Source organism: Magnolia sinica, chromosome 7, assembly GCF_029962835.1.
Source record: "Magnolia sinica isolate HGM2019 chromosome 7, MsV1, whole genome shotgun sequence".
NCBI lineage: Eukaryota > Viridiplantae > Streptophyta > Magnoliopsida > Magnoliales > Magnoliaceae > Magnolia > Magnolia sinica.
In genome coordinates this window covers 88,644,814-88,662,354 of record NC_080579.1, presented here as the reverse complement: position 1 = coordinate 88,662,354, position 17,541 = coordinate 88,644,814, and the positions used below count along the sequence as shown (strand labels likewise).

Genomic DNA, 17,541 nt, shown 5'->3' with positions numbered 1-17,541 from the left:
ATGTTTGGATGAAAGGTTGGATGGTTAAATAGGATGGATGGGATGGGATGATTGGATTGATTTCTTACAACAACACACGCTTTTAAGGTTCCATTACATCTTCTGGAGTTTCGTAAAAAATTCCACCACTTTTCCCATATTTCCCCGCATTTCTGGTTAGCACCGATATTATTGGCGATATCGATATTGTTTCTGTATCCCTAGTCAGCGAAACTTGTAGCGATACCGATACTTCGAACACTAGTGGAATGTTATATAGGAATTTGAATTTAGGAGTCGATTAGGTTTTATCCTAAATTTGGGAGTGGATTTGGTGTGTTACCCGGCTAACATGACAGTAGGTATTACCTTGACTGTATGGGGCCTGCCTTGATGAATTTGTTGCATATGGACGTTGTCCATCCATTTTTACATCTTATTTTAGAACTTGATCCAAAATATTAAGCATATCCAAATCTTAGTAGACCACACTATTAGAAATTGCATTAAAAGCTTATTGTGGCCATAAAAGTTTTGGATCCAGCTGATCTTTGTATATTCCCTTCATCCATTTCTGTCTAACCTTATGAACAAGTTAGATGACAAATAAATATTATGATGTGCCCTAAGTAGTTTCTAATGGTAGGCTTTCAATCACCATTGTTTCCTAAGGTGTGGTCCACCTGCTATTTGAATTTGCTTAAGTTGTGGAAACACGTACTAGAAGATCCGAAAAAACGGATGGTCAGTTTAAATATATAAAATATTCATCAAAGTGGCCCCCATAGTCAGCCTAACACCTAATTCGCTTTCTAACTTTACTGCCTTTTAAAGGGAAACACTAGACCAGCTGTATTTCAGTACCTTCACCCCTGTAAAATGCATTTCTCTAGAGCTTAGTTTGGTTAAAAGCATTTCTCCATAGTTACGTTTGGCGGAGGTAGATCCGAATCTCAAGTGTACAACACTGAAAACTACATCTCAGGTGTACAACACCACTAAAAACTACATTAAAACCTTATGTTGGCCATAAAAGTTTTGGATCAAGCTGCTCTTTGTATTTTATCTTGGTTTAGGTCTGTCTAACCTTATGCAACAGGTTAGATGGCAAATAAACATTATGGTGTGCCCTATGTGGGCCCCAGGTAGTTTTGAACGGTGGCATTCAATCACATTGTTTCCTGTGGTGTGGTCCACCTGAGATTTAGATCTGCTTAAGTTTTGAAAACACATTCTAAAATGATATGGAAAAACGGATGGACGGTGTGGATATATAACATATTCATCAAGGTGGGCCCGTGGTGAGCGTAACACCTAATTTGCTCTCCCGCATCAGTTATTTTTAAAGGAAAAAACTAACCCAGCGATATTTTTGTACTTTCACCCCTGTAAAAAGCATTTCTTGCGAGTTTCTTATGGTAAAAAGCGTTTCTCTATAGTTACGTCTGGTAGAGTATTGTTTGGTAAAATGCAAATTTCAAAGAAATTTTAAGGTAAAAATTCTTTTATATTATTATTATTATTATTTTTTAATTTTTTTTCTGAGCCAGGAGAATATGCACATTGGCCCAGGTTTTCTGTCTGTGCCAGAAAGATCACCATAAATGGTGCACATTCAATTGAAAACTGACCAAAGACCTGTGGTAAGGATCTTCCATCCTGAGAGATTTTTTGATGGACGGTCCATCCATGACGGTGCCAACAGATGAACGGTCTGGATCACCGGAAGATAGGCTGCACTTGATCAGCAGAATATATTGTGCACATCCTAGATAATTCCTCCTCCCCATATAATGTTTCTTTCGTAACAACGGCTCACATTTTCCCGGAGGAATGATATGATCCTAGAGCAGAGGACAGTGTCTTCAGGTTTTCAGTTAAAGTGGGGCCGAGGTTCGTTGATTTGATGGGCCACCGTGAATGGACCATGGCCCCCACAAAAATTTACCTAATTGGAAGATCTAGCTCAATCTTGAATCTTTGTTGAATGTGGATGGTTGTCTGTTTCTTTTAACGAACTCTGTCTTCATGCCACAAGATGATAGCTTAGGTTGTCCATCTATATGTTGGGAATCCACAAAAGCAAATTTTAAATTCAAATCACATGATATTAAGCAAACATAAATAAAATAATCACAAAACATATACGGTTTTTATGTCAAAAAATTCTTGTGGGAAAAAATCACAGCATAAAGTGACAACAAATACACTATGGTAAACAATGTACAAGGAACAGATAGACTTAATGATACAAGAAAAACCCCAAAAATCTTACAAAACTTTAGCTTTGATCTCCCTTTACTCACAACGGCTCTAAAACCGTTCTCGATTTCCTAATTCCCTATTACAAACCCTTAGATATAGTTACAACCAAATTAGAAAAATAAAATTCATAATTCCGTAAAACTGTGCAAGTCAGACGATGGGAACTTTGATAAGATCGAGTGCCATCGACTACCTCTTGATGCGATCGAAGCCATATCCTTGATCAAATCGATTTGGACCCAAAAACTGTCCAGCGAGCAAAAGCCAAAAATTTGGAGTTTTTCGATTGGATTGACTGGGTCTTCGATCAAATTGAAGTGTGATGTTTATGACTGATTTATGACATCTGTTAACAATCTCCACCATCTCATCAATCAACATTGATCACAGCTTCAAGCTTTCTCTCTAATCGCCTTCATCATAACTTCACTATCGTTGTTGCTTCTCGTGCACACTTCGTCTTCATAAATTTTTTGCTAGACACAGAGAAGTTGAACAGAATTAAAACTTCTCTACATGAACCACCTTTGTCAACATATTTGCCGAATTCACGCTCATGCGAATCTTCTTGAAAGTGACACCGCCTTCCTCAAGCACTTGTCGGATAAAATAATGATAAACATCAATATGTTTAGTTCTAAAATGGTAAACTAAATTCTTCACCAAATTGATCGCACTTTCCTTGTCACAATTAACCGGCATAACCTCTTATAGAATCATGAATTAGTTCATCATTCCTCGCAATCAAACACCTTCCTTGAATGCTTTCATCACCGTCATATACTCGGTTTTGGTTGTGAAAAGTGCAACCAAAGACTGAAGCTTCGACAACCAACAGATCAGTCCTCCTACTAATACAAACGAATAACTGGAAGTTAACCTTATGTTGTCCACATTGCCTATGTACTCTGAATCAATATAGCCTATCACAAGCAGGACTCTATAATGATTACAGGAGTGATTTATACATGCTTTTGTGTGTTGAGAGTCAATTTGAGAGAGAGAGAGAGAGAGAGAGAGAGAGAGAGAGAGAGTAAATCAAAGGTGTTGTCGGCTAAGTTGCTAACTTGATAGGTATGACTCTCTTTATAACGTCTTTCTATTGTGCATGGTAGAAGCTGAAAAGAAGAAGAATAAACTAGAATAAATGAAAGAAAAAAAAAAGAACTAGAAAAGAAAGAACGAGATTATGAGAAGAAAACTTAAAGAAAAAGAGCACGAGTAACAACTGAATCTGTCTACTGAGTTGACCAGTTCTACCTTGAGATCAGTCCTACCTTGTTGAGTTTGGATTAGTCCCTAATCAATCAACCCTTCCCATAACACCTCCAAGATATGAACTATTTAGATAAGTAATCATCCAAGGCATTTATTAATCTCCTCGTTATCAACCAAGATGAACAGGTGGCATTAGTATTAAATTTGGGTTCATTCGCCTAATCTAACCATGCATCATCTGATCATTCGTATCTAGACCAAGTAGGTGATCTTTCCAGTTGAAAACCCTACACTAGCATGTAGATTGGTTTGATTATTTGTTACGTATTAAATTTTATTTTATTTTTTTTGTTATTAGCTATGGATTATTTTATTTGATTTTTTGTTACATAATATATAAATAATTTATATGAGTTATTAATTAACTTCATTTTATTATCGTCACATGTTTAGATTGTAATTATTTCATTATTATTACATGATATAGAATACATTTAAATATATGGGTGCTCTGCCCTAAGAGGATCACCATGTCATTTCTTTACAGGTGTTCTGCCCTAAAGGATCACTATGTTATTTATTTACTGGTGTTTTGTCCCAGAGAGAATCATTATGCTATTTTGTTTTGCATGCTCTACCCAAAGTCATTCTCGAAAGGATCAGCATGATACAGGTGCTCTACCTAGGGTCATTTGCAAAAGGATCGACACGGGTGTTCTGTCATGTATTATTTCGTAAAAGATCACATGGGTGCTCTACCCTAAATATTTACTCTAAAAGTCTATTCATCGTTGTTTTGTCAAGGGTCATTCCTTAAAAGGATAAACATTAGTACTCTTCCAAGGGTCATTTCTTGAAAGGATCAACACACACGAGTGCTCTACCGTAGATTGAACCAAAAAGAATCTTGGATGATTGTCTTATCTTATTTTGTTATTATAAATGCCAAATCGTTATTATTGCTATGTAAAATGCTAATTCAATATTTGTAATTGATCATGTTTATTTTATTGAGTTATATTGATGTTATTGTAAAATTTTAAAATTTGAAAATAATGTGACCCCATGAGCCATCACACTCACACCAACTTAGATTGTCTTGCAGGGTTTGTGTATACAGTTGGGCAAGATTAAAGACTTCCCCTTCTATTTATTTGACAACTAATTGAATTTCAATGTATTTTTTATTAGTTGTTTTTTAATATCAATGTGATTAAATATTCAATAATTGATTAGTTGACATTTATATAATGACAATGATTATTTTCCTTTTAGTTGCTATGATTACCATGGAAATGTATGGAAATTACATGGGTTGCGATGTATATTTTTTTTAAATATAAATCACGGTCTTGGAATTCAGGTTCGGGCCCAGCCAACTCAGGTACTAAATTTTGGGGCGTGATATTATCTCCCTCAACTGATGGTACATGAAAGTAAGCATTACAACCAAGATCTCGCAACCCTGAGTAATCAATTTTATGATCATTCCACACTTCTTCTGAAATTTTACAACCGATCGGCATAGATGATAACCGATTCACTAAGTAACAAGCCATGTTAACGGCCTCAGTCCATCGCTGCTTGCCTAACGTAACGTTGCTTAACATGCTTCGAGCTCTCTCTAAGAGAGTGTGATTCATCTATTCTACTACACCACTCTGCTCTGGTGTATGTTTGACTGTGTTATGTCATATAATCCATTCATTTTTACAAAACTAATTAAATTCATTAAAAGTGAATTTACCTCTATTATCTATTCTCAAAACTTTCAATTTCCGCCCTGACTATTTTTCCATAACCGCCTTCTACACTTTGAAGGAGATAAAAATGTCGGATTTCTACTTCATGAAGTACACCCAAACATTTTTAAAATAATCATCTATAAATGATACAAAGAATGAACTCCCCTCTAAAAACAACGGGCGAAGGCCCCTATACATCAAAATGCACATAATCTAAAATACATTTATTAACATATTTTCCAGACTTAAAAGATAACCTTGATTGTTTACCAAATATACATTACTCATCTATATTCAAATCAATGCTTTTAAATGCAAGAATCAAGGAATGATTAGAAAGTACCTTCATGCCACGCTCGCTCATCTAGATTAGACATGCATGTCATACATGTGCTGTTGTGGAATCCGTTGTAAACGTTACAACTCCACTGGATACGGTATTCTCGATCAACGTATAAAGGTTATTTTATCGTGCCTTCATCATTATGAGTGCCCCTTTTGAAATATTTAGGACACGATCAAAATCGGTGAATTTACACCCAATTGCCTCAAGAGTTCCAAGAGAGATCATATTCTTCCATGAGTCAGGAACGTATCTTACATCGGTCAGGATGCGTTCCATCCTATCAGACATCTTAATGTGCACCGATCTAATTCAAACGACCTTACAAGCAACATCATTACCCATAAACACCTAGCCACCATCACGCTCATTATATGTGGTGAACCAATCCCGATGCGAGGTCATATGGTAGGATGCTCCCATATTCAAAATCCACTCATCACTAAGTTAGTTGGATTTGGATGTGGTTAGAACATCACTAGTGTCCACATCCTCACTCGACTCTGTTACATTGGCCTCTTTCAACACTTCATCTGCAGTATATCCCTTTTGGGCTTTAGGATTCTGGTAATCCTTCTTCATATGCCCTATTTTCCACAATTCTAATAGTTCATCTTCTCCTTGCCCTCTAGACTTGGACTGTGAATACAAAAAAATACTCTTCTCCTACTCTGAATTCCTTCTCCTAGCTACCAACGCATCTGTAGAGGAAATTGCGCTACTGTCCTTCTTTCTCAGCACCCTCGACTGAAGGGCTGAGATGACAGTCTCAACATCAATGATCTCTTTACCGTGACACATAGTGTCTACAAAGTTATCGTTAGACTGTAAGAAAGTTCAAAAAAATTTAAGGTTTGATATTCCTCGGCTATCTTCACTTCCACGCTCGTCAATTTACAAAGGATCTGATTGAACGCACTGATGTGTTCATTAATATCAGACCCCTCCATCATATTTAGATTATAGAATTGTTTTTTCAGATATAAACGATTCGACAACAATTTCTTCATGTACAAGCTATCTAACTTCTTTCAAAGTTCTACGGTGGTCTTTTGATTTAGGACATTATAAAGTATATTATCCAACAAATATAGTTAGATCGAGGTTTTCATTCTTTCATCCAATTCTTCCCACTCTTCGTCGCTCATAAACGTTGGACGCTTCTCAACACCAAGAAGTGCATGTTGCAATCCTTGCTAAACTAGGAGGCACTTCATCTTCACCTTCCATAATTTGAAGTTGTTTTTCCCGATAAACTTATTTGTTTCATACTTTACGTTTGATCTCTTAATCGTCATAATGTCAATCCAAACTCAAATCTCAATGTTAGCTCTGATACCGCTTGTTCGGAATCTGCTGAATCAAACCCCAAATTCAGACCACACGAGATTAAGCAAACGTAAACAAAGTAATCGCAAAGCACATACGATTTTTATGTGGAAAAACCACAACACAAAGTGACAACGAATCTGCTATAATAACCAATGTACAAGATATTGATGGACTTACCATTCTAAGAAAAACCAACCTTACCTTTGATCTCCCTTTACTCACAATAACCTTAAAACCATTCTTAATACTTTAATTCCATATTACAAACTCTTAAATAGAATTAAAACCGAATTAAGAAACAAAAAGTCACAATTTCGCAAAACTGTGTAAGTTGGTTGATGTAAACTTCCATCAGATTGGCTGCCATCAACCCCCTTGATGGGATAAAGTCATCCTTGATTGGATCCATTTGGACCCAAAAACTATTCAGTGATCAAAAGCCAAAAATCAGGAGTTTTCCATTCAGATCGAACTACCTTATTTCTAAATTATTTAAGACATCTGTCAACACTATACTATAGTAGGACATTATGTCAACGGTCTGGATTACTGAATTACAGTTTTGCTTAAGAGGAGTCTGTATCATTATCGTGTGGGGTCCTCTATTAATGGGCCTTAATCCATCGGTAGGTTCGTTGCCATTGAAAGTATTCGTGATCTATCCACCGTGTGTTGTGAGACCTGTAATGCATTATGTGAAAATGTTGCTCATTTGATCCATCAGCTGTGAGAACTTAGCACGTGCAAATTGAATGGGACCATATTTCATCCTCCGCATGTGTGACCATATGTATTTTATATTTTCTTATAGATTCGTGCATGTAAGGTACATATAAATCCCAAGTCACTACAATTTTTAGCATTGGCCCACCAACGATGGGCATCCTATCAATTGTCGATGTATATTGATTATCATATCCACCAATTTTTCTAAATTGAGGCCGGTTCCACTACAAAGGTTTGCATTTTAAGTTAATCTACAACACGAAGTGAGGGACCCACCTTGATGTGTGCATGCAATCTAATCCATTCATCATTTCTGCTCCCTCGATATTAGGTTTTCCTTGCAACAACAACAACAACAACAACAAAAAAGGATCATGCTGATCCAAAACTCAAGTGAATGGGATGCCACTATTAAAAACCTTTCAAATGGTGTGTGGTCCACCCACTCAGTTGTGTATGCCATCCAACCTATTTAGAACATGTGAATGTTGGGTTTTTTTACCCATGAGCCTTCTCATTTAAGTTGTACGTGGGCTATCATCAAACTCGCATGTGAACTTCTAACATTGACACATATATCACCTTTCATACTTTCACTTCATTATCACTTTACAATATGTGGGCCAGGCCTTAATCATGGACCCTACTTGACGGTTGTAAAGATCCATTGTTGGATTTGTTTTCCTAAACCTTTTAGATAGAAATCCTTCTTACACAAAACATTAATATGTGCAATGACCCAATCACATATGTATGCCATTCTAAATCACGTGAATCACATTAAGGGCCCGTTTGGATCTTAAGTTGTTTAAGATAAGTACTTATTCCACAAGTAACTTATCTTAGTTTCTACTTATTCAAAAGATAAGTATGTTTGGTAAACAACTTACTTATCATCTTCTCCTCCCATTCGACTCTCTCATGCCTCTCTTCAACAACGTGTGAAAAGTAGAAAAGCTAAAAAAAATTAACTAAAGTGATTAAGTAATTTTAAGTAAAAAAGTTACTTATAAATAATCATAAACTAAACTTACTTATCTATTGCTATAAGTAGAAAAATTAACTTATTTAGTGGTATCCAAAGTAGGGCTGAAAGTCGGGTTGGGTTGGGTTGGGTTGGGTTGGTGCTCAACCTTAGCTCAACCCAAGGTTCCCATACCTCAACCCTAACCCAACCCAACCTCAGGTTGGGAATTCTCAACCCAAGCGGGCATAGTCGGGTTGGTCCGGTTGTTTGGGTGGATACATACTAATATTTCCATTATTACAGTAGTCTATTATATTTCAATACACATCTTATTTTTTGTACCTATGATTTTATTAATTATATATGTAATTATATATTGTAAAGAACTTTATTTTTTCTAAACAAACAAGATAAAATATAGGATAATTACTCCTTTAAAAATCATGTTATGTAGCACACAATCTATAGCTTGAGTCATCGGAAATGACGTGGACCAAGACTTAATGGCAGTAGAATTTCCTGTGCCTTCAACACAGACGATCCTCATTCAATTATAATTTATAGCTTATATATCGATAGGTTCGGGTTAGGTCGAGCAGCCTGAGACCTCAACTCGAATCCAACCCAAGTTTTATCGAACTGGTGTTTGTATAGCCTAAGCCCGAAATGGAACCCGATACATCCTGCCCGAACCCAACCCAATGTTGAGTCGGTCACGGATCGGTCAGGTTGAACCCGCCCGACTTTCAGCCCTAATCCAAACTGCCCTAAGTGTAATGGCCAATCAAGAAGATAATGGAGTAGCATGACTAGTCCTCAAGTCTAACGACATTTGAATAAGTTGCAAGTAAGTTTACGCTCCTCACATCCTAATCCACGCGCATTACGGTTCTAAATGATATTTACATGGACAGGAAACATCAAGGATATTATATTTCTTGTGACATTGGCTTATCCACATACACAAGTTCTAATATAATATTTATTTAGGACTTCAGTCCATTAGTTTTGATCATTCATTCTATAGTATATAACCCAGTGGGCCCCACACATTTGATGAAATCAATTTTCTCATTTCAATCAATGGAAAACAATGTCTAACAACATATTCAAGTTGTGATTCAGCCTTCTGATGCACATATGCTAATAAGGCCCACCTGTGTTTTGGATTGGCCTGATTATTGGGTGAGGGGGAACACAAGGGACACACATGATGTGTGGCTTGGATGTCATGCACACATCAAAGTGGACCCCACACATTGTATTGTTGGTTAATCTTTAACTTACTCACCAAGCTTTATGAGAATTAAATGGTGAGTGCCATTTTTCCCGCTAAGTACACACCTCTTGTGGAGGACATCCCAACCGTGAAAAGGGGTAGACCCCACATTTGTGTCTTCAGTTAGACTCGTTGATTCCAATGGTAGTCAGCTAAAGAGTGTAACGTGAGAGTGACCTGGTTGAATGGAAGCAAATTATCAAAGAGGGGACCGGAATTTCAACACGCAAAACACCCAACCTCTGTGGGGCCCATCATATTGTATATGTAAAATCCACTCCATCCATCAGGTGAGATGTCTTATATTCACCGTACATACAATAGATCAGCCAGACAGAAAACTTAAGCGGGCCACAGCAATTCAAAATTACTCCTAAAACCACTAATTTCAGGTGATGTGGCCACCTCGATCAGGCTGATTTTTGTATCTACTCTTATAATAGTCCACCGCCATTGTAGGTGACCGTACAAATTGTTATAATAGTTTACCCGCATTGCTAAATCTTTTCTTATAAAGTATAATAGTTCATCACTGTTTTGGACATTGTCTGAAACTCAGCGAGTCATCCCAAGACTCGCCCGAGTTGACTCAGTTCGGCCAAAAAACTGGGTCCATAATACACTTGTTTTACTCACTCTCGTGTTCAGGCCCAAAAAGGCAAAAACCATGTTGGTGCACTTTCAAATAACATATCTTGATACTTCAGCTGTAAAAAACAATATAAATCCATAGATAACTCATACAAGAATTCTCCATCGTTCATTGGTAGGGTACAAGAGAGACGTTCCATCTTTGAATAAGCATTTTCTCAGCTTAAGAAACCGCACTGCCGTGGCCACCTTTTGGTGATCTAAACCGTCCACATAATGAGCTCAAGAAACTGCACTTGCGACAGCCAGTTTTTGGTAATCTAAACCGTCTACATAATGGGCCCCATTGCAGATGGAGGGTACCCCAAAAATTTCCCCCTTTGGAATATTTGAAGACCCAAAACGTCTGATCAGGCTCTGTTAAGCATTTTTTTTTTTGGAAGAGGAATTTTATTTATAATCAGCCAAAGATGTACAATCTTTTAGGCGGGAACCAACAAAAAGGATCGAGCCTCGCCTATCCTATACCCAGAAACAACTATGGCTATGGAAAAAAAAAAAAAAAACCGGACTATCTACAAGGAAAACTGCCCAAACAGGGGTCAGCGGGGGACCAATTAAGAAAATCTGAGAATACCAATCCCCACATTGTCGAGGACCAAAGAACCCCTGATGGTTCTCGGAAGGTCTGCCCGGGAGGTGTAGAGGCGGTTGGCTCGCCCCTCACTAGCCAATTTAGCCAAAGCATCCACCACCGAGTTTTCTTCACGGAAGATGTGACAAAAGGAGAGGTTGAGAGGATGAGTCAACTGATGAATGACTCCCATTGAGTACCAGATATTCCATGGGCAAGGTGCCGAGGGGTCACAAGCTGTTAAGCATAATTAAAAACTCGAAACTTGACTCAATGTTCAGCTGAGTCAGGTTGACTCAAAGACTCGGACAAGTCTTTACTTGACTCAACTCGATATGTAATTAATTTAACCATTTTTATAAATATTTTTACATAGTTGTATAAGGATAGAAGATTATAAAATAATAAAGAAATAAATAGCGGAGCTCAGGATACTCTATGAAGAACTTGGTACAATCGTCGTACCATTGATTAAAAGGAAAAAAAGGAAAAACGTTTTTCAAGCGAGTGAATTGGTTTGAGTTGCCACGAGTTACCGAGTCATTGAGCCGACTCAACAAGTCGAGACTCAGTCACTCTCCCAATCGAGTTTCACCGAGTCGTATCCCTGAGTTTTAGAACTATTCTGTTAAATGTGGAGCATTAGTCATAATTTTCATCAGATGGCTGCAAGCATCTAATAAGGGTTGATAACAAAGCACATCCAATCTATATGATGGGACACACCAGATCAAGTGTGGGGTTGCCAATAGTTGGGTCCCACTTCTGTTGGGAAAAACAGAAAAATACCATTCATTTCAATCACAATAGGCAACCATTAGATATAATTCAACCATCGATCCACATCGATGTTTTTGTGGTACAATAATTGTAATAGAGATGAAAACTTGCTTAGATACAACTATGTAGCAGATAAGTGGACCCCTTATAAAGGGGCCAATCATTGAGATCAATGATACAATTACATACATGTTTTTCCATGGAAAATAGGATATTACATATATAAATTACTAGGAAGGTTATAGCCTGATGGGATTATCAAGTGGAGGTTTGCTGCTCGCTCCCTGACTCAGATGCTTCTTGTATCTCCATGCTACATGAATGCAACTTGCTGTGTCTTCTCTCCAATCTGGCAATTCGTACCTGCAAAAGAGGCATAACAATTGTTATAGACTATTCATATGTTGGGCCCCACGGTTGATGATCCTAAATGCTTGATTGCCCCCCAATCTGATTGGCCTCTGTTAAGTGTGGATCATTGGTTGTAATTGTCAATTTTCATTGGATGGCTAGGTTTATATGATAGGTGACATTATATGGTCCATCAAGTAAACTGCCTACTGAAAGGTGGCCCACCTGAACTTTTTCAATGAGGGATTATAAGGTCTCAAAAGTACATTTTGCTTATGCACAAGACTTGTTGCACTTGAGAAAACGGGTTTGCGATCCAAACTACTGATATGATGGGCCCTACTAAAATCTCCAATATTGGAAGATCCTCACCCTTTGATCCTTGGATCATACCCCTAAACTACCTGTTTGTAGGATACTACTCAATGGTTAGAATCTTCCGATCTAAATAACTGTTGAGGCATCCCCCATCCATGGTGAGGCCTAGCAGATAAATGGTTTGAATACCCCGAACCATGGCCCACGTATGGAGTCCTACATGCGTCCTGTGCATTAGCAAATTTTAATACCTTGTCAAAGTTGAGAAACCTAAAACACATGGTGCAAACAGCTTGGGGATGCAGGCCTTGATCCTGTAAGGCAGTAATTGGTTTTTTTAGGGTCCATCATGGCATAAAAATAACACTTATAAGCATGACCCTCCCCTGGCTGCATGATTTTGTAGGGCTATCCTAAAACCATATGAGATGAGATTATGTATAACCTTATGGCCCCTAATACGTGGGCTCGGCAAGAATGGTGCAAAAGTGGTGGCGACTTCTTTCAGATCTTCAGCTCGCAGCACAAAGGCTACCACATTTGTTAAACACTTCACAGTCCTGTTAGAAAGTAACTGCTGTCCCGATAACCTGATTTTCTTTCCATCTGAAATAAATAAATAAACAAACAAACAAATAAATAAAGATTGTGTTTTCAACCTCAAAACAGCAAGAACTTGATTGGTAAATTCATAGTAATGAAAAACAATCTATGGGCACAAGCTGACAAAGCAATAAAATATGAAGACTCTAAATCATGGTTCTAAATATCTTCCAAAACTGAGTCGACTCAGCCAAGTTGTCTCGGTTTAGATGGGCAATGAAGTAAGTCACCAAACTGGAACGTGACTGAAGCAGTCCGAAACAATAAATTGGGGAAGTTGGTATGGTTGCAGTTTCCAAGCAAGCCGCACGCTGAAATCACTATTTAAAACTATAATTATCTTAGCAAAGGCCTAGTTAACAAAGATTTCTACATTTGGTTACCTATTTTCCACCAACCAAAATGAACAATGAATTGGTTACAAGCAAGGGGGCCATACATTTAGAGGAAATATACAACACTCGATTGAGCATTTGCTTGGCTAAGTGAACTGCATCATGTTAGACAGGCCACATGCCTTGCCTTGTATAGCCGATTCTATAGATAGACAATGTATAAATAGGAGATTTTGTATTTATCATTTTACCTTGTATAGTCGTTGTAAAACTCTTAAATTCAACCCTTCAAGGTTGTCTCAAATAAAGAAAAGCAAAGGAGAATCATTTTTCTCAAGCCTTCATTGTTTTGCCTTGTTTACATGGTATCAGAGCAATACCGATCCTAATCCGGCATCTTCTTAATCACCGGCACCACCGTTTGTCAGATCCGGTACTCCCCTGTCAGATCCGACCCTCACGAAGCTCGTCCGGCAACTGTCTGCTGCATCAACAGCCCTGTCCGGCCCTGCATCTGGCCCCGCGCACACCCCTACTTCACATCCGATCATCCTCAATCTCTGTCCGACTATTCTCAGGCCCGTCCGATTACACCCCTGCTGTCTGATCACGTCCGCGCGCATCCTATCACGTCCGATCACGCCCTACTGACCCGTCCGATCACGTCCTCCGCCTCATCCGATCACCCTCTACTGCGCACGACCTGCTGCACAAGTCCCTGCCTCATCCGATCACCCTCTGCGCATGCTCCTGCCTCTGCACTGCGCACAATCCCTGCCTCTGGTGCTGTTGCTGTTCTATTTCTATCCCTACAACCGGCTCTCCTGCTGCAAGGTAACTTCTTCCTTGGCGTGGTTTATCTTATTTCCAACGTATGGAAAAAGACTCCCGTACAGAGGCCCCACGATGTAGTTTCAATGGCACCAACTACAGTCTATGGGCCATCTACTTTCAGAGTTTTCTCAAGGGTCATGGTTTGTGGGGATTAATTGATGGATCTGTTACTATCCCCGCTTCCACCGATGCCGACAAAAAGGCTGATTGGGAAATGAAAAATGGACGAATTATTACCTGGATTTTTGATTCGGTCGATCGAACAATAGCTGTTGGCCTCACGCCACATCGCACTGCTAAGGCTATGTGGGATCATCTCTAGACAATATATCAACAGAGTAATGCGGCTCAGTTATACCGCCTGGAACAGGATCTGGTTCACCTTACTTAGGGTGAAAAAAGTATTCAAACTTTCTACTCTACAATGGTTACAATTTGGACAGAGATGGCTATGATGGATCCAGAATTCCCAAATGACTTTAAAATATTCCACACAATGCGCGAGAGTGCGCAAGTTAGACAGTTTCTTATGAAACTGTGTCCGGAATTTGAGCATTGCAGGGCTGCTCTTCTGAACCGTAGCACCACTCCAATGAATTCGGTTGTTAATGATTTATTAGCCGACGAACAACGACTGCAGGTACTCTCTCAGGGGATATCTCAGGGACCATCTAACTTGACACTTACTGTATCCACCTCTGCACCAAACCGTGGTTCCATTACTTTGATTTGTCGCGGCAGTAACAAAGTAAGACATGTCGTCGCTCAGTGCAAAGATTGGTGCGCGTATTGTCGAAGGATTGGTCATGGTATTCAGGACTGTCGTTCACGTGCCTACGCATCTTCATTCGGCCATAGATGTGGTGGTCGATGTCGTGGCCATGGTCGTGCTCTTTCTGTTACTTCTGCGACTACTTCTTCCGAGCCTTCTGTTAGTGATATTGCATCCACTGGTTCTGTTGAAGGTCTTTCCTCACCTTTAACTCCTGCGATGCTCCAGCAGATCGTGCAGGCCCTTTCTGCGGCTGGTATGTCAGGTATCACCTCATCTTCTCAATGGTTCTTCGATTCCAGTGCTTTAAATCATATGACTAGTGATGTATCACATCTCTACAATACTCGTCCCTACATTGGCAATCAAACTATTTCTACTGCAGATGGCACTAAACTACTCATACAGTCCGTTGGTTCCTTAACTTTCTCTCCTTCTGACCATCGCTAGTTTACCCTTGGTGATGTGTTTCATATCCCTAAACTCCTCAAATTTAATTTCTGTTGGTCAACTTACATCCAATAACTGTTTGGCCATCTTTCTTCCAAATTGTTGTTTTGTGCAGGATCTGGCAACGGGGAAGGTACTTGGGAAAGGTAGGCGGCATGGATGTTTGTACGTACTAGACTTTCACCCATTCGTTACTCCAGCTCGTTGTTTCTTCTCTCCTTCTTCGTCGGATATTTGTTCGGCAAATAAAATGTGGAAACTCTTGGCACTTTCGCCTGGGTCATCCACATTCTGATCGTTTGATTCAGCTATTTTCTTCTGGCATGTTAGGGAATATTTATCTTAATAAAAGTGATTTGGATTATTCTTGTTCTTCCTGTTGCCTTTCAAAAAGTAAGTGTATTCCCTTTCCTCTAAGTACTACAAAATCATCATATATGTTTGAACTAGTGCATACAGATGTCTGGAGTCCTTCACCAATTATGTCTCTCTGGACTACGATATTATGTTATATTCATTGATGATTTCACCCGTTACACCTGGATTTACTTTTTGCACTCTAAGTCACAGGTGTTTGAAAAATTCAAAATATTTCATTCTATGGTAGACACTCAATTTCGAGTAAAAATTCAAACTCTCCGCTCTGACTCAGGGGGAGAGTATCTCTCCACAAATTTTCGTACATATCTTCAGGGTCATGGGATTACTCATCAGACTACCTGTTCTGATACTCCACAACAGAATGGGGTGGCTGAACGCAAAAATTGTCATATTGTTGACACTACCAATACCTTAATGACAGCTATGAGTGTTCCTCGTTCCTTCTGGGCGGAAGCTATGATGCATTCAGTCTACTTGATTAATCGGTTGCCAACCACAGTTCTGAATAGTAAATCTCCCTACTTTGTTCTCACCGGTTCTCTTCCTACATATTCCACATTTCGTGTTTTTGGTTGTGTATGTTATGTTCATCTGGCATCACGTGAACGTAACAAACTTTCCCCAAAATCAGTAAAATGTATGTATTTGGGATTTGGAGAAACTCAGAAGGGTTTTCGTTGCTATGACCCGGTCTCTCGTCGTGTACGGGTATCACGACATGTTGTTTTTCTTGAGCATATTGCCTTCCATTCATCTGGTCCTCCTTCGCCCACACCAGACTCTCCTGGTCTTACTATTTTTCCTGACATTCCGGTTGCATCGAGTCCACCTTCTTGTCCATTGCAGGTTTATTCACGACGACCACGTACAGATCCATCACCTACTACTCTCCCTACTGTACCTATAACCGATCCAGATCCTATCTTGGCACGTCGTTCCACTCGTGAACATCGACAGCCTGATCGCTTGATATACTCTATGACTGCCATGAATACTGCCATGAATACTACCCTTGATACTGTATCTATTCCTACTTCATATCATCAGGCAGCCAGTCATGATTGTTGGAAGAAGGCTATGGCAGAAGAACTTGTAGCATTGGATGATAACTATACGTGGGACATTGTTACTCAACCCCCTGACCACCAATTAATTGGCAGTAAATGGATTTATTCTGTGAAGCTCAAGTCTGACCGATCATTGGATCGATACAAAGCTCGGCTTGTCGCTCAGGGATACAAACAGGAACACGGAATTGATTATGATGAGACATTCGCTCCTGTGGCCAAGATGAAAACTGTTCGCACTCTTCTGGCAGTTTCATCAGTTCGCTCTTGGCCTCTCACTCAGATGGACGGGAAAAATGTTTTTCTTCATGGAGACCTGCAAGAAACAGTATATTTGAAACCTCCTCCTGGTTCTTTAATCCCTGCCGATAAAGTCTGTCGCCTGAAAAAAGCTCTATACGGTCTTAAACAGGCCCCTCAGGCATGGTTCCAACGTTTTCATATTGTTATAGGAGCTGGCTTTACTCAAAGTGGTCATGATCCATCCTTATTCTTACACACCTCTGAGCATGGAATCGTCATTGTTCTCGTTTATGTTGATGACCTACTTCTGACTGGTAGCGATGATACT

General features: G+C 39.1%; 2 protein-coding genes across 5 annotated transcripts in view; one reads left to right on the top strand and one right to left on the bottom strand.

Moving 5' to 3' along the window:
• Positions 1-11,852: 11,852 nt before the first annotated feature.
• LOC131251636 (probable cyclic nucleotide-gated ion channel 20, chloroplastic) overlaps positions 11,853-17,541 on the bottom strand; it is a 46,224-nt gene continuing 40,535 nt past the window's right edge. For all 4 annotated transcript variants that reach the window (XM_058252486.1, XM_058252483.1, XM_058252484.1 and 1 more), the window contains 2 exons: positions 12,974-13,134; positions 11,853-12,222 (listed from right to left, as the gene is read on the bottom strand). In XM_058252486.1, coding sequence (XP_058108469.1) covers positions 12,118-12,222; positions 12,974-13,134 — 266 coding nt within the window. In that variant the 3' untranslated portion in view covers positions 11,853-12,117. The remainder of the gene's footprint in view (positions 12,223-12,973; positions 13,135-17,541) is intronic.
• On the top strand, positions 14,069-16,905 carry LOC131251637 (uncharacterized). Its single transcript, XM_058252487.1, has 2 exons — positions 14,069-15,337; positions 15,638-16,905. The coding sequence occupies exons 1-2, from the start codon at positions 14,725-14,727 to the stop codon at positions 15,670-15,672; spliced, it is 648 nt and encodes a 215-aa protein (XP_058108470.1). The 5' UTR covers positions 14,069-14,724; the 3' UTR covers positions 15,673-16,905.